This window comes from Phyllobates terribilis, unplaced genomic scaffold, assembly GCF_046119375.1.
Source record: "Phyllobates terribilis strain yellow unplaced genomic scaffold, ASM4611937v1 Scaffold_12__6_contigs__length_324123572, whole genome shotgun sequence".
Classification (NCBI taxonomy): Eukaryota; Metazoa; Chordata; class Amphibia; order Anura; family Dendrobatidae; genus Phyllobates; species Phyllobates terribilis.
The window spans coordinates 74,353,042-74,375,057 of record NW_027362772.1 but is presented as its reverse complement, the minus strand read 5'-3'; the positions used below and the strand labels follow the sequence as shown (position 1 = coordinate 74,375,057).

The 22,016-nt window shown below is 37.2% G+C and overlaps 1 protein-coding gene across 1 annotated transcript in view; it reads right to left on the bottom strand.

Annotated features, from left to right (window-relative positions):
* Positions 1-13,140: 13,140 nt before the first annotated feature.
* Positions 13,141-22,016, bottom strand: part of SHANK1 (SH3 and multiple ankyrin repeat domains 1) — a 619,704-nt gene continuing 610,828 nt past the window's right edge. The window contains exon 24 of the mRNA XM_073655995.1: positions 13,141-18,715. Within this exon, the coding sequence (XP_073512096.1) occupies positions 18,145-18,715 (571 nt within the window). The 3' untranslated portion in view covers positions 13,141-18,144. The remainder of the gene's footprint in view (positions 18,716-22,016) is intronic.

The following is a 22,016-nucleotide window of genomic DNA, read 5'->3' as shown; positions in this document are numbered from 1 at the left end:
CTCATTTTAAAAGTAAGGCAGCTCCCTTCTCTATCACAGTCAAGAGCATTGATATGAGACATTGCTCATTTCAATTGCTGAGCCATCCCCCTTTTCAATGACACCTGAAAAAAGGGAGCTAATTGCTAATTTCAAAAGCTAAGCCAGCCCGCTTCTTTATCACAATCAAGAGTAAGGAGTTGGCAAACAGCTCATTGTAAAAGCTAAGCCAGACCCCTTCTCTATCACAGACAAGAGTAGGAGGTTGGCGAACAGCTCATTTAAAAAGCTAAGCCAGCTCCCTTCTCTATCACAGTTGAGAGGAGGAAACTGGATAATGGCTCATTTCAAAAGCCAAGCCAACCCCCTTCTCTATCACAGTTGAGAGTAGGGAGTTAGCTAACTGCTCATTTCAATAGCTGAGTCAGCCCCCTTCTCTGTCACAGTCAAGACTAGAGAACTGACTAACTGCTCATTTTAAAAGCTAAGCCAGCCCCCTTCTCTATCACAGTCGCGAGTAGGGAGTTACCTAACTGCTCATTTCAATAGCTGAGTCAGCCCCCTTCTCTGTCACAGTCAAGACTAGAGAACTGACTAACTGCTCATTTTAAAAGCTAAGCCAGCCCCCTTCTCTATCACAGTCGAGATCAGGAAACTGATTAATAGTTCATTTCAAAAGCCAAGCCATCCCCCTTCTCTATCACAGTACAGAGCAGGAAAATGAATAATTGCACATTTCAATAGCTGAGCCAGCCACCTTCTCTATCGAAGTCGAGAGTAGAGAGTTGGCCAACTGCTCATTTCAATATCTAAGCCAGCCCCCTTGGAAATATAGGGCTTTCTCATCTATTAAAATGAGAAGTCAGCCAGCCCCCTTCACAAACAGCTATGATGATGTGCTAATACAGGAACCATCCTTTATACACATTTAACTATATTAATTTTTACCTGGACAACTAAGGGGTTTTTCTGGGATTAATATGTCATTTTTTTCTTTTGCTTGCCACAATCAGCCATTGAAAGTTTCTAAATAATCGCAGAAAAAAATGAAATCCAGAAACCCCCTTTTGCCCACAATGGACATTTCCTTTTTATTGAAAGGGTCCCCCTAACATAAAGGGTCTCCCTAGCCATCTGTGGGGAAACCTGCAAATAGCATCAAAGAGACAAGGAAATCAATGTACTGCCTGAAACGTGAGACACCTTTTCCATAAAGGTCCATCTTCAATAAATGCCTTTTAAGTGCAAAACATAAATGGTAGATGTATCAAAAATAAAATTAAGTACAATAGATCTTATCATTGTGAACAAAACGAAATCCATTCCAATGAATTATAACAAAAGGTATCACTCCAGACTTTTAGAAAAAGAATATCAATCCTAACCCCAAAGTGATCCCACGTACAGATTGTCTGACTAATGCAAGCGTTCTTCTAAAAAAAAAAAAAAAAATTAAAAAATTAAAATCTCCTAATGTTTTGTGTATGCAGCTCTTATGCAGACCTATGTGTTCCCATGACTGCAGACCCCAAACACGCCCTGTATGTAGTTGGATCCTCCGCTTCAATATTTTCCTTTAGATACATTGGAGAAGTGAAGAAATTGGTTACAAGGGTGGATATATTGCCTGGTTTGTCAAATTAATTACTTAAATTTATTTTGGATAAAATATTGTGCATTATATTTTAAGGGGTTCTCTGTATTGGACAATCCCTTTTTCTTGCTAAAAAGCTACAGAACAAGGTGTTCTGTTTCTGGTATCCCGAACAATCAGCTGTGATCTTTGGAGAAAACTGTGAGCAACTGTTCTCTTTTCCTACAGCGCCCCTACAGAGAAGGTGAAGAATTACACATCTTGGGTCCTCCAAAGAAATACACATTTTTTTAAGGGGCCACTAAATGAGAACACTGAATGGGGGAACCCCACCAGAAGTTTTTAAAGGGGTATTCTCAATTTTGGAAGTCATCCTCTATCCATGTGATAAGAGATAACTTTCCGATTGCTTGAGATTCAACTACAGGGATTCCCACCATTTCAAAAAAATTAGGCTGGTGTGAATGGAGTTTCAGTCAATAATGCGCAGTGCGCCTTCATTCTTTCTTATGAGACTAATGAAAACCAGCTGAATGTAGGGCTCAGCTATCTCCGGAAGTCCCATTAAAAGGGTTGTCCAGCCTTAGTCTACAAGTCTGCAGTCATTCTATGTGACTGCAGACTTGTAAATGCTCACATTGTGCAAACTGCGTGGGACCATAAATCGTGGGACCATAAGTTGTGGGACCATAAGTATGTTATTTGCATACTTCCGGCCACATTCCAACTAGACTGTGTCCAGCCTCTCTCAATACACTTGCATTGTGAGGACATGCATGTCTAGTCGGCATGTGACCGCATGTATAAATGTGATTGGAGATAACTTTCCGATCACTTGGGATTCAACCACAGGGATCCCTACTGTTCCAGAGAAATGGCGAACTGAAGAGTAGGTGTGAAAGCAGTTTAGGTCAATAATGTGCACTGCCACTCCATTCATTCTTATGGGAGTACTGAAGAGCAGCTGAACGTAGCACTCAGCTGTCTCTGGAAGTCCCATTAAAGGGGTTGTCTGGCTTTAGAATGACTGCAGACTTGTAGCCTATGTGAATGCAGACTTATGAATCCTCACATCGCATGCACTGCATGCTGTGTGGATTCTTCGGTGCCGGCAGCGGGAGCAGGCGGTTGTGTGACCACAAGTATGTCATTCCCATACTTCAGGCCACATTCCAATTTAGACTGTGTCCGTCCTCACTCAATACAATTCCATTGAGTGAGGCTACTCACGTCTAGTCAGCATGTGACCGCATATATGCAAATCACATACTTGTGTTCATGGGCACACCTATCCTGGTGCCGCCACTGGAGAATCCTCACAGTGCGCACTGTGCACCCATATGAGAATTCACAAGTCTGCAATCATACTGTGTCCATCCTCACTCAATACACTTCTATAAGAGAGGCCATTACGTCTAGTCAGCATGTGACTGCATGTATGCAGATCACATACCTATTTTCATTGGTACACCTATCCTGGTGCTGGCACTGGAGAATCCTCACAGTGAGCACTGTGCACAAATGTGAAAATTCACAAGTCTGCAGTCACATACAGTGACTGTAGACTTGTAGCCTAATACCGGACAGGACAACCCCTTTAAGAATTAATTGAGCGGCAATGTACATGATAACTTCCATTCTGTTCACACGGGACTCTTCAGAGCCCTATTTCTTAGGATTGTTGGAGATCCCAGCAATCAGAAAGTATTCCACGGATGGGGGATAACTTTCAAACTGGATAATATCCCTTTAAAATGATATTCAAAAAATGGATGATCCAAAGCATACAACCCCTTTGAATTGGCGATACTGTTTTCACCATTCCGTACGCTGATATTTTTGATATTTTGCTAGAATAGCTCAACCTTCTGTGATGGCCATTAAAAATAATAATAATGGCAACTGGATGAACTCTATTATGAGCCAATGGGGGTCACAGGATCAATTTAGAAGTGAATAGCTCCACTATAGCAAGTATCCATAATAAGTATATGCTTAAAATTACAAAAAAAAATTCCATTTGTATGAAAAATGTGGAATTCTCAGATATAACCTGCCCTGAATTGTGGGAGAATGGAGCATTCTCATCTGTAGTCTTAACCATAGAGAATAATAAACTATACAGTATATTAAAAGGTCCTAGACTCTTGATGCATATTCACAGTAAATCAAAAGGCTTCAAGCAGTTTAAAGCAGTTGCAGAGAGTAATGAAGCATTTTGCCCTTCTTGGGTTCTACAACTTTCGAAATCGAAGGTTTTAGTGCTCTACAACCGTTTGAACAAGCAGAGTCTTTTTTTTTTAGTTTTATACACAGTGCTTAAAGTAGAGAATAGTATAGGTCTTAAAAACTCACATAATAAATCTTGGCACACGTAATATATATATATATATAATATTTTCTAAGCATGTCTATGTACAATGTGAAATTTTAGTATTTTACAATTTCATTTTTTTAAAGATTTTTTTAAACATTAAATTGATAAAATACTATTAAAATAAGTCTAACACTGGTCTATATTTTTTTTATTTTATTTTATTTTTTGCTTTGGGATCTAAAATAGATTTTACCCACTATAAGTGATTCAAGAGGTATGAAATGAAAATATGAATTTAAGACAGATTTTATCCATTTTGGGCAATCCCTTTTCAGTAGAAAAGCCTGCCAAAAGTAAGCAGATCGGAAGGGTTCTCTCGACCACCAACCAACAGTCAACTTCATGGAAGCCTTGCAAACTGTTTTAATTTTTCTTCAGCGCCACCACAGGGGAAATAAACAATTACATAAAGTGTCTTAAAGTCAGTGGGCCTGTTGGGTCCTCCAGAGACAGGGAAGTTTTTTATCGGCTCTTCGAAATCGGTATGTTTCCGAAAAAAAGGGACCTCCTTTGTTAAAGGGAATTTGCCCGCAGGTTTTTGCTAGGGAATCTGAGAGCACCATAATGTAGGGGAAAAGAGCCTGATTACAGAGATATGTCACTTATCTTGCTGTTTCAGTATAATCAGTGTTTTATCAGCAGGAGATTATCACTACAGGACTAGGTGCCTTGTGCCTCCTGGTCCAACCACACCCACAGCACTGAATAAGAAATTTCTATAAGTATACATTGTACAGAGAAAGCAGCCAATCAGTGGTGTGGGCGGGGTTATACACAGCTCAGCATTCCGAGGTCTGCTAGATCTACAGCAGAGAAAACTGTGATTCTATCACAACTGCTGCAATCAGAAAACTAAGTGACACATTGCTGGAATCAGAGTTTCTGCCCCTACATCTTGCTACTGTCAGATTAGCAAAAACCTGCTGACGGATTCCCTTTAATTAATTATATTCTATTTTCTAAACCAGCAACTTTTTATAGGATTTTGAAATAGCAAAATATCTTGCAGAAGACCAGATATTGTTTCTTAATCATTGCTCTGAATTTACCTTATTTTCTGGGCAATATCCACAATATATAGAATTGCCTTCTAGCACTATAATAAAAATAATTAAAGGGGTGGTCCTAAACACAAATTTATTTTAATCTTAAATGCCTGTTTAATGACATAATCTAATCTCCTTTCTAATATACTTTAATTAAAAATTCTCTACTGTTCCCTCATTACACTAACTGCTTTCACTTATTTTACTTCTTCCTCTTTGATGACGCTTCATTTGGGAATCTCTGTGCATGCTGGGATACTGAAATGCAATGTCATCAAAGGGCAGAGGCTGCGGAAACTGCTCTAGCCTCTGCTCCCTCCCTGAAATAAAGTGTCATCACTGACACCCGTTTTAGGGGCTGGGCTAGTCCCTGATCTTCTGAGTATGTGTCAGTTATCAATTCCGATGTATGTTCAGTAGATTCTTGTCACTGTGCAATATGCACAGTGACAGTGCACTCTTTCACCTGGTCAGTTCAGAAGTGATGAGCCAGTAAGAGAGTGCACTGTTAGTGTGCATTGTAAAAATAACACCAGGTGTGCAGAAACCAGTGCTGCCCCTGCAAATTACATCTCTTAGGCATTTAGGTTTAAAATGAATTTGTGTTTCAGACTACCCCTTAAAGAGTAAAAGGAATATATTTATATTTTGGAAAATCCTGAACGATAGTCTATTTTTTTAAAAGATTATTTACATAGTGACCTGCATAAATGATTTTTAATCCATTACATTTTACATTTGTGGTGCTGTAAAATCAAATTTTATGATAAAACCTATAAAAAGATGTTGACGACTTTGGCAGGTAAAAATATAAAATAAATCTTAAAAAAAAATATGTGTTAACAATGCAGAGAAAAACACAATTTCAAAATTTCACACGAGTGTCTGAAAGAGCTTGTAAGCACAATGTCCTCTTTCAGTGTTTATGTTGTAAGACTATCGTTCCATTTATGTTAAAAAATTATTAGAAATTAGTGTTTATTTTTTGTTTTAGAAAAAATGTACTAGTAATTATTTTATACGGTTTTAATCACTGACATGAAATATTTTCATAATTAAAACATTCCTTCAAGTATAAACTGCCAATAAATACTTATAATATTTGGCAGATATTACAGTTAGTAAAATGTTGGTATCCTGTGTATATTATTTTTAGATGGCAAAAAACATGCAGTATTATCTACTAAAACAGACTTGATTTGTACATTTTGCACATATATTATTTGTACATTATTGCAGCAATTTTCAATCAGTAAATATCAGAAAGGATTTTATTTTTTAACTTATTTTTGCAGATCTATTCACATTTTTAATGCAATTTTTTTTAGAATGTAATAAATTAAATTAAAACTACAAGCATAGTACATGATTTTGTCCTTAGACCCATAGTTATCTCCTATTAAAATTCTACATTTCATAAAAATTCAAGGTTTACATTATTTTTTTGCTGTACCCTTGTATAATAAGGGAGTAAAAATATTTTTGTGTTGTAGAGAAAAAAAATTTTTTTGGGGATATTAATTTATGATAATAAAGTTTTCATTTCTCAACAAAAATACAAGGAAAAGAAAAAAAAGTTTATAGCTTTGAATTTTAATTTTAGCTTTTTTTTATTTTTCAGTTTAATTTTTATTGAATCAAAATAATGCAACAACTGAAAATACAGTGAAAAATTCCAGGCCTCTTATAATAAACCTCTCAAAAATAAAGTTTTTTTTTTTTTTTAAACTATATATCCATTTTTGGGTACATATTTAAATTTTAATAATTAATTTTATCTTAATATTGATTTTTAAAACATTATGTTTAATTATTTTTTTGAACCATAAATCCATTTTTGGGTAAATATCTAAATTTTAATAATTATTTCTATGTTAATAATCATATTAAAAACATTATTAAATGGACGAGATACTTTTACAACACGTTACAATATGAAGTTGAAATAATTAGAAGAAATAATAATAATTTGTTATTTTTATTCAATTATGAAAGTAATAAAGTAAAACATATTTAATAGCATTTATTTTAAATGACTATTGGTTATAATTTGATAATGAATAAAAATTCTAATTAATAATATAAAATATACAATATATTAATAAAATATTTTTTTTCAAGAAGCTATTCACACTTTTTTTTTGCATATAATATTATTAAAATGTTGGATAACATTTTTTTCAGGAGAATAGAAAATGTGAATTTTCATAACATCTAAATTATAAGAAATCAGTGAATCATTTGATTCTATTATACTGAATTTCCATTATTATTGGTAAATCCAAAATTTCTGATTGAGGCAGAATTGCTTTGCATATTTCTGGGATAAGTAAATCTTTATACTTGTGATATATAACATTAGTATTAGCTATTAGTATTTTCTTCTCAAAAAATTTACAATTTCATTTTTTGTCATCCAGCTTTCAAAGAAATATCAATAACCATCTACCAAACTTTTCAGAACAATTTTGATACAAGGAAGCCTTAATAAATGAGTATGTTTCTTAAGAAGCGCTCTCAAAGGCATTAAAGACGTTGTCTAGTTTTTTTTTCTTTTTTCAAAAAAATTGTGTCACTCCAATTGCTTAAAATAGGGTAAAATAATATCAGACACACCCCAAAGAAAGAAGTGGCACTGATTCTAGAAAAAAGGCAGACCCTATTTCTGCAAAACCATTTACAAAAAATAAACAACCACTAAGGCTATGTTCACTTCACACGTTGCTTTTTGGCTGAGTTTTTTTACAGAAAAAATTATCTCTTGGCAGTCAAAAAGCTGCAACCAAAATAAAGTTTTTTCTGCCTTTTTTGCTGCATTTTTGCTGCGTTTTTCTGGAACCCAAAGTTCAGCTTTGCTTCCAAGCATGAGTTGTGCATTGAGTTGGTAGGGCATTGTTCATTTAACACATTGGTAGGGTACTGAGTTGGTAGGACATTGTTTACTTTACACATTGGTAGGGCACTGAATTGGTAGGGCATTGTTTAATTAACACATTGTAGAGTATTGAGTTGGTAGGGCTTTGTTTAATTAACACATTGTAGAGTATTGAATTGGTAGGGCATTGTTTACTTAACAGATTGGTAGGATGCTAAGTTGGTAGGACATTATTTACTGAACACATTGGTAGGGCACTAAGTTGGTAGGGCATTGTTCATTGAACACATTGCTAGGGCACTGAGTTGGTAGGGCATTGTTGACTTAACACATTGGTATGGTACTGAGTTGGCAGGGCACTGTTTATTTAACACATTGTGAGGGCACTGAATTGACTCTGCAGAGTACTGAATTGGTAGAGCATTGTTTAACACATTGTATAGTATTGAGTTGGTAGGGCATTGTTTAATTAACACATTGTAAAGTATTGAGTTGGTAGGGCATTGTTTACTTAACAGATTGGTAGGATACTGATCTGGTAGGACATTGTTTACTGACCACATTGGTAGGGCATTGAATTGGTAGGGCATTGTTCACTTTCAAACATTAGTAGGGCATTGTTTACTTTCACACATATCACTAATTTAATTAAACTGTACTAATACTAACAGCCATGCTCATGTGACAATACCAAAACTTTATGGTTTAAACTTGGGAAAATCACAAAAATAATTGGGTTTCACATCTTACTGTACCTGTTTTTTTTTTCACTAAAAACACTCCAAAAATGATAGCAGCATGTTTGCTGCATTTTTTGCACTTAAACATTGCTGTCTGTGTGTGAAAAAATGCTGCAAAAACACTGAAAGAAGTGACTTTCTGCATTTTTCAAAAACATTGCAGTTTTCCAATTCAGTCAGGAAAAAAAACAAGCATCTGCATGAGATTTCTGAAATCTCATAGCTTTTTGCTGTTACTGTAAAAGAAAATGTAAAATTTTAATTTGCCTAAAAAAATGCAGCAAAAACACAACACAGCCTAGTATGTATTGAAGGATTAACAAAAAATATGTAAAAAATGTGGTTGCATTCTGTTTCACAAAAACATGAAGAACACGGCATGTGACACTGTAATTTTGAAAGGAAGGAAATGTGCAATTTTGCTAAATTTTGGAAAATTTGCAACATTTACCCGACAAGCAAAGTTAAGAAATCTGTTTGTTCAAGTCCAAAAAAAAATAATAAACATAAAACCAGCTGAGCCAGGTTAGAAAGCTATAGTGACTACCATATAAAACAATATGGAAGCACTTATCTTTAGGGAAAATCTAGATATCGAACCTCGTATATGCATTTTGACGGGGGTATGAATGAGGTAATCCTGATAAAAATTGGATCTGCCAACAATCTAATAACTATGGACTTCAAGAATTCCTTCTTTTTCCAAAGGTTTGCTATTTTCTTCTACTTCCATCTTATCAATCTTAGACTTACGAGCTGGCCTTGGGTTGTGGGTGGGTTGAGTTAGGAGTAATTTAACTTAATCCATCCAACATCTGGGATCGCTACAATTTTGAGAACAAGGAACCTGTTTTTGACTAGAAGGCCAATGGATAGTCATGCGGCTAGCCAATCTCCATTAAAAAATAATAGGACTCTTTGCAACAACCGATTGTGAACTGTTTTTGACACTATCGTTACTTTCTAAGAAGAGTGTCTTAGTCCACTAATGACTTGAAGATCTTTTGAGGGTCCCAAGGTTCACACATTAATCACCCATCAGGTCGCAAAAGCCTAAAAATCCCTTTAAATGGCACAAATTAGCAGGAGAAGCCAATTTTTGCATCAAAAATCTTTCACACATAGATTAATTAAATAAAAACTGGATCTTTTATCATACAACCTATATCATTAATGAGAAATAGTTATCTTAAACCTGATGTACTTACTTTGAAAATCCATATAAAAATGGCGGCATAATTTTGTAAGTAATTTTATAAGTCCAGCAAAAATCTGAGAGAGCTGGATTCATAAAATGCTTATTTTAATATCAGGATTATACAGACATTCTGACAAGGATTATGAATTATAGTAAGTATACCGGCCTCCTTGGGTCTAAGATATTTATTTAATAATATAAAAAGTTTGTACTGGGAAGTATAGTGACAAATCCACTTTAAAAGGCTTTTTCAGATCTACCAATAGCTTGAAAAGTATTAGAATGTTCTCGCTTTCTTTCCAAAGGCAGAAAATCAATAACATTTTTTGGAAGTCGAAAGAAACAAAAACAAATGTAATAGTAAAATGTTAAAAAAAAAAGTTTCATGATCTGGGTATTTAGAAAACTCATTTTAAAAAGAAGCTGGAGGAACTATTAACTAATCACCGCATGTCCAGATGCTCTAGTCTCACTCTCTAGTGATCAGCAGAGGTAGCCATGTCCGCCTGGTCAAGTTCCCTGCAGTGGCCAGCACAGGAAGAATGTAGTGTAACATAGCGGCCATTCGGATAAATTGACATCTAAGTAATATATGAATGGCTCAAGCTTGGCAAAGCCATTTTTAAAGAGCAGCATTGCATCTTGGCTCGAAGACAGGGTTCCGAGCTGGTGGCCGAACTCTTCGATGGACATATGTCCTAATAGGGTAAATTAATGGGGGTTTGATTTTACAAAATAACCCCCTTTGAATAATTTAACAATTCGGCCACTCACAAAATTAAGTATCTTGCTGAGATCAATAGTAATTTCCAATGAATAAGCCAACATGTGTTTTCAAAGAAAATGATTGGACTTTCTCGGAATTATTCATTTTGGGTCACTTCAGACTACCTAATGTTCTCTGCCAACAAAATGTCAATTGACACCAACAAAACTTCAAAATTTTGACATTACCTTCTCTATTTTTATAAATATAGATTATAGAGAATAGCAGCTTGATGCCCTCAGTCATCTGGAAGACAATTTTTTTGAGTGTATTTTGCTATAATATATAGATGTATTTTTTTTTCCGTAACATCAATATCTTCTCTACAGATAAAACGATAAAAATAGCTAAAAGCGATATAATTCTGAGCCCTTAAGACAGGATAATGGGCTGTTGGAAAAAGAAAGAAGCAGCCTATTTTGATAGCTACAAAGTGCCAATATGAATCATATCCCTGACATCTTGAATAACCAGAGAATTCGAGAAAGTGAAATCTTTCTCCTGTTGTTTTTACTAGAGCACAGTCTGTCGAAGAGACAAACACCATATATAAAAATCCAAATGTATGACGTTAAGGGAAACATGACATTGATTTCTGGATTACCTTTAGGAAACTTGATGAATCGAGAGAAAAACAAAACAGAGATAGTCTAAAAAAAATCTTTGCAATTCCAATCTTCTAGAGGAAGCTACAGTACCTACAACTCTGACGTCAGGTCATGGAGACTAGTAGATACCCTACTCTTTGTGATACTGAATAAGCATAGCTCCCAACAGACCATTTTTTTGGGGGGTGCTACCCCACAAGGGATAGGTCATACATAAATCTGCATGAAAAAAGTCTACCATAGGCAGCTGGGGAAAGAGCTCCAGATGGGCAAAAAGGGTTTAAAGAAGTTGTCCACAACTTGGACAACCCATTCTCATACCCCACACTTGGCCCCGATAAAATAAAAAAGCTTATATTCACCTCCCGTGCCGGCGTCATTCCAACGGTGTTGGCACCTGTGTTCCTGGGGCTCTTGTGCGGTTGTTATGACATGTGAGCCTGGCGCCCAATCAGCTCTTGATATTCGATTTGTCCAAAGGCGGGGCCAGTGACGCCAGTGCTGATTGGGTACCAGGCTCACATGTAATAACAACTGCACCAGTGTCCCGGGAACGAGAGTGCTGACACCTCTAGAACGACCCCGGCACGGGAGGTAAGTATAAGCTTTTTTATCTTATCGTCGCACACATTTAGATCAAGAAGGGGTTGTCCTAGTAGTGGACAACCCCTTTAAAGAGGTTTTCCAGCCCAAAAAAGTTGTAATTTGTTTAAAGTAAAACTAGATAAAACTTACTAATATACTTTAACAGGAAATGTGCACCATCTATGTCAGTACCTGCCCTCTCTATTTCTGATTCTGTCACCTTTGTTGTGGGCAACAATGTGACAGTCCTATTTAATTCACTTATGGTGCTTCCCAGGTAGGGAGTTTAGGGGTTAATTCCTGATTTTTGTTTAATATTAAGTCCCTGCTGTGAGCCCTTGGTGGGGCTACTCACTATATAACTTCTGAGTCCCAGTCTGCCACAGCCAGTTATAAGTACTGCTTAACCTGGTTAACACCCCTGTTCTCTATTCCTGTTGTGCCAGTATAGATTCCTGTTTCCAACCCCGGACCATTTTCTGACTATTCTTCTGCCAGCCATTTTTACCTCTCATCCATATCTCCTGGTTGTGACCCATCTATCTGAAATTCCCTGCCAGAAAGCTCAACCGGCCAGCAGCTGCTCCTTGGACTCAACCCAGGGCCCGTCTGTAAGTCTAAATCTCTGTACAGATGTCAGATGGTAAAGGCCAGAGTTCTTCTGGGATTTTATCTGATCTTTAGAGCTGCCAAACTACCACATATTGAGCAACTTTACAGAATCTTGCTGTGATTTCAAGTTATTAGAGGCAATTGCTTACCTCTGCCTTATTTTGACAAGGAAAAATTATCTTCTCCTCCCTTTGTTGGTGTCATGTAAAAGGGTGATGATTGACTGACTTCTTTCTAAAGCTAAGCCTGGACCTTTCTCTATCAGGGCTGTTTCATAGACAGGAAAGGGATCTGGTTTAGCTATTAAATTAAGTCAGCCAGCCAACTCCCTTCATACATATCACCAACACAGGGAGGGGAAGGGAGCTCTATCGGTGGTGGATTAAAGCCAGAAGTGGAACTCCCAGGATCTGGGACCAGTCAGCTCTCTACTGTGTTGAAACAACCCATGAAGTAGATCTCGAGGGACCAGCGTTGGTATCTCAATATCGAAGCAACTTTCTTAATTAAAGTACTTTAGTAAGTTTCATCTATTTTTACTCTCCATCCATTAAAAAACTTTTTGTCTAACTGAACCAGCCCTTCTAAATATCCTGCTATTTTCATTGAGATATTGGGAAGTTTGGATGCCTTACATAGGTCTTTTTCTGTAGAAAATGCAACTATTTCTTTTGAATATAAAAAATGGTGGAAGGATCAACAGAATAGGCCAGATTTATTAAAACCACAAAAGTCGTCAATTGGCACTCATGGCAACCAATCACAGAACAGCTTTTATTTCTTTAGAACATTTTAAGAAATAGGAGCTAAGTTTGACGCATAGTTTAAAGTTTCTTATAATTCCATATGATAGGAAAGAAAAAAAGCATGGGGTTAGGAGGGCAAGGAGGACACTTATCACATTTTGAATTCATTCTTTGGCTTTCGCAGATTTTTATCCTGTGATTCTTATTCTTCTCCATAAGTTTTCTCCACATTTACTGCAAATATAAACCAGTTTTATAAGTGGGTAAGGGACTATAAAAAGGGCTGTGACCCAGTAAGAAGATTTTCCCTTGTCAAATATAGCTATTATATATAGTAATATAATAAAATATGATATTGATAGATAATAAACTATCATTGTAACCAAGAATTAAGCAACCTATTAAAGTGTTGTTACATATAATAATCATTCTGGAAACTCTATCTCATTACATCATGGAGTTATGGAGATATTCGACCCAACTGTGTAGTCTCCAGTGCATGATACATGCATAAATAACTAATAAAATAATATAAAATAAGGCTAAATACCAAATATCCACTGATTTTCGCAAGTTCTTCTCTATCCCTCATAGTTTAGATTGAGAAGTCTACAAGCAAACAATAGGCCTGACCACACATACTCATCCAAAGTCTTTAAGAAAGTATGAGACAAAGTAAAACTAAGACAATGTTGTGTCTGAGGGTAAAGGAACCAGGATCTCAGTCACAACAGCACAGTGGTCTTTCGGCTTTGGCTAAAGAGGAGAAGAGAGTGCAATGACTACTACGTGTATAGAAGTGACAATCAAAGGTTGTGATAAAAAACAAAATCAAGACTGACCATCTCCACAGTGTAGTCTAGAACTTTCCAAAAAATTCAAAACTGGTCGTAATCAAACCTTTTTAGTTCTTAGAAGGTTTTTCCTAGTTAGAATTTGTAATTTCTTCTCTCTGGTCTTGCAAACAATTTTTAATTGAAATCACTTTTTGAAAAAAAAGACTTATTGTAGCTCCCAATATTTCTCATCTTATTCCCTATCAGAACGTCCATCTAATGTATCAAGTGCTGGTGGTCACACATACTCAGTAGCTCAGTCCCACCATATCAATATTTTTACCATTACAAGTATAAAACTGTAGAGATGAGCGAATCAAATTTTAGGAAATGCCTTGAAATTTGAACAATGTGCGATTCAATTTACTCAAATTGCCCCAAAAAATGCCCCACTGCCATTTTACAAAAAGCAGAAGATTGCATCAGGCAGAGAAGGCTCACATGACCTTAGATGCTGCAGTGTAGGTTTCCCCATAATGCATTCTAGCTATCACATCAAATGGTAAAATACAAGATGAACTGAGCCTGTATAAAAGCAGAGGCAGGGAATGCAGCAGCTATATTGTGGTTATTCTGGATAATGAGAGGATGTCAGAGCTCACAGCTCAACAAAAAAGATAGGAAGAGAATACCCTAAAACACTGATGGTGTGGAACTGGTCAGCAGTGAAAAATAGCTACCCTCTGTTTACCCATAGTCGTTTATGTTGAGGTGACTTGGACGTTACTAATGCTGTGTTTGAGTTAAAGAGCTTGAAAGGTGTTGAATATAGTCCAAGGAGACTTTAGAATCACATGTATTTTTAAGGCAGTTGGAAGCTTTCCAGTGTTTTCAATTCGCAGTGTACCGAATATTTTGAAAAAAAAAATTCTACGAAACTATAAAATTTGGATTTTAGAAGATTCGCTCATCTCTATGAAACAGCTCTATATAGACACAGATTCCAGTTACAAGAAATGTTCCGTTTTGTGTCTTCTAACATTTAGATAGCCACAATGCAACCACATTTTAGCGTCAATATTACGGTCACAATTCCCAGATTCTCTATGGTTCAAAGAACCGAACTTAGATCACCCAAAAAATCTTAAGTTAAGTTTCCTTTAACCTGAGGGTCCAGGTGTTGCATCTGTATTACAGGTACTAAAATGTGGTCACATTTCCTCAGTCTGAGTGTAGGGTTCACCTCTGCTGAGATTTGCCATATGCCATATAAAATGTTCCGTTAAGGGTCTGTTTGGTTTATGCCATTTCTAAATAACCCAAAAAAGTCTGGGGTTTCCCATTGTAGGGATTCCATAGAGATCTTAAGAATCTAATCAAAATTCATAATAAATATGGTCAGCCAGAAAAGGTATCTGTCTGGGCAGCTTTAAAATTTACATTACTCAAGCAATCTTCATTGTAAAATGGTCATAAGTCTCCAATACGAGTCCAAAGGGAAACCATCTACCACGGATGTCATCTGTTAGGTAGAGCAAAGAATCATTGCAAAACTTGAATAGTTTCTCCTTGAGGACTCAGTTCAGGGTGAGCCACAGATTTTAGAAAGCACCTTGTAAAACTTGCAAATAGCTTCTTTTGGTAGTGGGAAACTCGTTATCATCTTAACGTCAGGACACTTTTGAAATGTGTAAGGGTTGTACATGTTCCAAAATCTTTCCACTTTTTATATAGTAACAATACATGTTGTCAAAGCCCTAGCTTGTAGTATTTTCCTTGAAAAAAAAAGTATTATGACATACAGCAAATCTCAGAAAATTTGCATTTTAATTTGAACCCAGTGCAGGACAATCTGTGGGCAACCGGTCAACTATGGTACCGGTAGTGAGATCATTGAGCCATGAGAACCTATCTCTGTGCATTCTAGGAAGAGAAGACATCTCCGATCAGTTCTTAATGCCCAACATTTAACTTCTGACATTAGCTTCTAGTAAAATTATCGGTGCCAAGCTTCAAGAATATTGGCATCATTGGCACATGCTTGGAACACTTTGGTAAATCATGAAGAAATGGCGGTCTAGTCAAGTTAGCAAAGCAACCAATTTCTAATGCCCTTCTATTTTATATGCAACTACTTGCTATTTTAGAGAAACTTCTTTTGTAGTTTTAGTAGACAATTGCATTTCCCCCCAAAAAACAAAATTTTGAAAATTCTTTTCTTAGGTCTTTTTGTTGTACCATTACTCCTCCTAAAGATGTATGATTATCTTGACTACTGGGTGTTACCATTTTCTTTGTCAAAGAGGTAAGTCCCTACACCATCTGAAACTTTGCTCATAGGACAGCGTCAGACTGTATATGGGCACTCCTCCAGCTAGTAACGCTCAATTGTCAATTTATTCTTATATGATTAGGAGGAATAACAAAGGAAAAACACAAAGAAAAGACGCTATAGAATTGTTCAATTATGGATAATACAATTATTAGCTAAATCAGGTATGTCAGAAGGATGGGCAGATCCTCTTAAAATCAACCCCTTCATATGTGTCCTCTAGACTTCAAAATCCCAAGAAAAACCCCATAAAACAAAACTTACAGTTTTTAATCAAGCTAAAAATGTTTGGTTCCATCAAATAACTGGTTCAGTTTAGCGAATTCTTGTAATGAGGATGGCAAAGATTGGTGATGATGATGGGTAGTAAAGGTAAACCAATACTCATGTTTTAGGGTGTACTTTTTCCAGTTCTACATGGTTTGAGGGTTGTCCACTACTTTGACACTGATGATCTATCCTTATCAATTGAAAAGGACCTGAGCTGCAGTTCTCGATAATGGCCACTAAACAGTGTAGTGAGCTGAGCTGTTCTGTTCCATACACAGTTTACATCTGGCCAATGTAGCTGATAATAGGTCATCGGTAGGGTTTTTGGGTGTTGAATCTCCACCAATCAGACAAGGTTGACCTATCCTGACGATACATCAGTAATGGCAAAGCAGTGGACTACTCCGTTAATCAATGTTAAAACCCCAGTAGGCTACCTCCATAGTAGTGTAAGAAGCATGTTGTCTGAAGTTCTCAAATCCAATATTCATGACTAGATTCAGCTTTCCTCAAGGAAAATAAAGGTGCTCATAAAGATTAGATAGCTCTAAGCTGCATGCTCATTTGGCCTACAGCTATTTCCATTGATGCCCACTTAGATGTGCACGCTCAGCCAAGATTCCTCTGATGGTGGATTATTTAGCTGTAGAACAAAAGGATCCAGTCACTGATATCATTTATTGGGAGAGAATCTGGAGCTTCCAAAACACATAAGCTGCTCAGCCAATCTTATCAAAATCGGCAGGCCGATAAACCTTAGACGATAATCGTTTAGCCATCAGCTATATTTCCTGACCAACCTTCCATGAACAAAGACACTCAGATGAGACTCCTCAAGTGGCAACTCATCTACCAGGAGAACAACAGGATCGGGTGTTCAAACTCAACATGCCGTACCTGTTCTTTTCCTCCAGCATCATCTGCTGGGGGACAGTTCAAAGGCTCCACCACACTAAATACTCAGCCAGGATTCGGCCAACTTTCCTCTAGTGTGTATAGGTGTCGTAAAAAGTTATGATGGCACTTATCTTCTGATTAGTTAGGTGACTATGCACAACCATTGTCTGACACTCCACATGTTAATACATCCACAGCTTCTGGGAAGACTCAGTTGTCCTATTCTCCTCTCTTATATCAGTTTTATATCTCTTACCAAGCAATATATATGACCTTCTGCCTACATGACTCCATTCTAGGTTGACAGCAAAGATGCAATAAACAGAAAAATTCGGGCACAGTGAAAATAGGATACTATAGTGCTAGAGTGATTTCCTTATGCAACGGTGCCTCAAGGCTCCCGAATGTACTTCATGGCTCAAATTGAAGCCTTCATTATCCCTTTATAGTTATATAAGCAGCTGGTGAATCAATCATTTCAGAGAAATTCTGTGCATTACATATATGTATGTGTATATATATATATATATATATATATATATATATATATATATATATATAAATATATATATACACACATACATATATGTATATATTAGAAGATTGTTCTTGTTTTGCTTTTTCGATTTGACTCAAAGAACAGTACATTCATACTCTCCTCTCCTGGGACCTTGTACCAAACCTTTTTAGGCTTGAGGGGTTGGATGCAAATATGAAGTAACTAGGTATCAAATGATTTGAAATCACCTCTCCAAGAAAAACTTGAGAGCTCGGTCAATGTTCATTCGATGGCCGACTCTTGTAACACCCAGGTCAATGTAATCCTCCTTGGTCAGTGATGGTAAGTGGCTGCCATCAATTTCATTGTCTAAGAAATGTTCTCGGTGCTCACCAAGATTTAAATAGTCCAACCAATCGGCCACATCATATTTTGTCCAAAAGTGAATGGGCTTAGAGGCAAATGGTTTCTCAGTGGGGGGCAGAATGAAATGAGTTGGAGATAAAGACCGACTGCCCGTTTGGAAGCCAGGGAAAGCATCTCCTCCAGCTGTGGGGGAGCCTCTCAGGTCAAAGACCCCTGTGTAAACAGGGGCAGAAGGCAAGATGGGTAGAGAAGAAGGACGTGGTGTTGGACTTATTTTGTGCTCCGTGGGCAAGGCTGACGGGCTTGGTGCTCTTCTCAAGGTTGGTCGAATGTCAAAATCCACACTTTTGGGATGTTTTAGAGTAGGCTGTGGAGACTTGGGCCAGTTATGAAATAAACTGCTCACCGGTTTAGAAGAAATCAGTGAAGCAGCAGAGTCATCAACTATCCTATTAAAGAATAAGAAGACAGAAAAAAAGTTAACAAAATAAAAAAAATGGTTCCAATAGTTAGCAAGTCACCTACCAACAACTCTTGCAGTGAGAGAACTACCTGTCTTAAGAGTTATTCCAAACAAGGCAAATTATTAACTTTATACGAACTGAACCGGTGACCTCCATTCATCGTCTATAGACCTGTCGTAGATAGCAATGTACAGCCAAGATGAAAATAACCTACTTAAGAACAATTGCTTCTGGTCTTCCATGACAAAAATTTTGATAACCAGAAAGAATTAACGTCTTCTCCATAAATGCCAATATCTGATCGCTATTGTTAACAGTTAAACTAAAGACACCCAGACAGTGGCGTAACTTTAAGCTTGTTGGTCCCAATACAAATATCTATCATAGTGCTCCCAATATAATGGGCATTTAATTGGTTTTGTCTTCTTATAGGCTAAATAGACCTTTTGCCCCCACTTTTCTAGCTCTATGGCCTGGGTACAATTGCAAACCCTGCAAACAATATAATTGCGCTACCCTAGACCCATTGATACATGGTCTGTTTTTCGTTTTTGCTCCTCATCAGTACAGAGCACTTCTGGTTGACTGTATTAGATGACAACTGTAAAGCTTCACAGAAAGTACTTACTCTCCATCCAAAACCGCTGAAACAGTGCTGTCTGCAGAAAAGTGTCTCTGGTTTAGCTGATAACCTGAGTCACATTTCAAGGCTCTTAAAGACATGGTTCTTACAGGGTAGCTACCAATAGGCATACTTTTATCAGATAGCATCATCTTAATTGGAACTTGATAGGAAATTCATGCTGTCCAATCCACAGGCAGCATTAATGAGTGGATCAATTTGCGGGACTCTTCCAGGTTGGTGGTACCTGGAGGCTAGACTCTTATCTTCCATGGTCCCCTGGGCAGATTTTGATTTGCCAGGGCTGGCATGATATTATCTGTGCATCATGTCACACAGATGATGTTGCACCAGTCCCGACAAATCAAATGCCACATCAATGGCGCCGGAAGGTAAGAGATTCACGGGACTCCCGTCTAGCTCCCAGGTACCACTGACTTGGACGCTGGACTGGAGTCCCACCAATCGATCCACTCATCTCTAGTAGCAATGTATGTTTTATTCCAGTGTTTCAGAGAAAACATACTTTGAAAAGCAGGATGGGGAATATGTGTCTTGGATGACTAGTCTGAGGCAGGTCCGCAGCTTTTCCCCTCCCCACTTCCCTAAACTTCCAAGTCTGTCTATCTACACATAAGGAAAGACTTGTCTGTCTAGAGGAGAAGGGCAAGGAGAACCCACCAGTGAACCCACCCGATGGAGACTATGTGTCTTGGATGACTAGTCTGAGGCAGGTCCGTAGCTTTTCCCTTCCCCACTTCCCTAAACTTCCAAGTCTTTCTATGTACACATAAGGAAAGACTTGTCTGTCTAGAGGAGAAGGGGAAGGAGAACCCACCAGTAAACTCACCCGATGGGGACTATGTGTCTTGGATGACTAGTCTGAGGCAGGTCCGTAGCTTTTCCCCAACACGCTTCCCTAAACTTCCAGGTCTGTCCTTCTACACATAAGGAAAGAGTTGTCTATCTAGAGGAGAAGGGCAAAGAGAATCCACCAATGACCCACCTTGGAATAGTCATCTGAAACGCATGGCTTTTCAAAGTATGTTTTTTCTGTAACACCACAGGAATAACACAAGTGTCTGATTCATGCTGCCCATTTTTTGAGTAGCATGAATCTCCCGTCAACTTTTCTTTAACAAAGCATAGCAAGGATCGCTAAAAGTCAATTTAATGAGGCTTTCAAAAAGTACAGCCAACCGAAAACCCTACTATGTACTAATGAGGAGCAATAACTCCGAAACGGTCCGACACTGACTTATAGAGTAGTCGCCTATATTTATCAATTCAGAGAAAATGACCTTATGCATAGTTTTCATAAGATACTAGTGACTAATCTGCTAAGGTACTGTGACCAATGATGGATCATCACGGCCTCTCCCGTAATGCCGGATTGCAGAATTTTTTTGACAAAAACCCAGGTGATTCTATCATTAGAACAGATACACAGATCTATCATTGTGACTCATTTCCTGAGTGATCTCGAGCTGGGAACTAAGTCATGGAATAAAAAAAAAATTCTATGCTACCATAAAAATAGTTAAAAATGTACTTGACTTCATCGGAAATGTAACATTTTTAATATTCACATTATTTACAAAAAAATTTGAACTATAATTTCTTTTGTTATATTAATGACCTATGTCTAATAAAAATTATGGAAAGTCCTCATTCCGACATTGTTTTTCATTTATGTGTTCTTCCATATTTTTCACGGATAGTGCAAGTAAAAATTATAGTCTATAGCGCTGTTCACATGTCCATCTTTATGGCGGACTGGTTGTCCACAAAAAAAAAAAAAAAAGAAAAAATGGAAATGTCAATTTTTTTATTCAATTTAGACGTCAAACTTTCCAGTGAAGGCATCCATGAAAAAATTGGATGCCATCCAAGTGCCGTCCATTTATTTAACAGTTTAATGGGTGGGAGATTTAATTTTTTTTTTTTATATTTTTTTGCATGAGAGAAACTGATGTAAGAAATGGACCAAAAATGGATGAAAATGGGGTCCAGCACAACTTTTAAATAAAATGTTGAAAATGATTGTATAAAAATAAAGGTGAAACTCATGGACATCTAATCAAAATTGAAAATATACACGTAAGTGCAACAGAGGAAGGCCACTTTTTGAGAGAGGGTAACATAGTTTTTAACATAGTTTTTAAAGCCGAATAAAGACTTGCATCCATCAAGTTCGACCTATTAGTTCTGTAATTGCTAAAGTTGATCCAGAGGAGGGCAAAAACCTCAAATAATTTGGCCAATCTTCACCTGAGGAAAAATTCCCTCCCGACTCTGAAACCAGCAGTCAGAATAAATCCCTGTATCAACCTACTATTTTATTCTATTTTTAAGTATATGCTGAAATCTGACTGGTATCTAGAAATGCATCCAGTCCCCGCTTGAACTGGTGTAGTGAATCTGACATTACCGTCTCCTCACTCAGTGAATTCCATATTCTCACTGCTCTTACCGTAAAGAACCCCTTCCTATGCTGGTGCTGAAACCTTTTCTCTTCCAGTCTTAGTGAATGCCCTCTTGTTACCGTAATATCCCTCCTTTTGAACAAATCCCTGGCAAGATCTCTATACTGTCCCCTAACATATTTGTACACATTTATTATGTCCCCCCTCAACCTTCTCTTTTCCAGGCTGAATAGTCCTA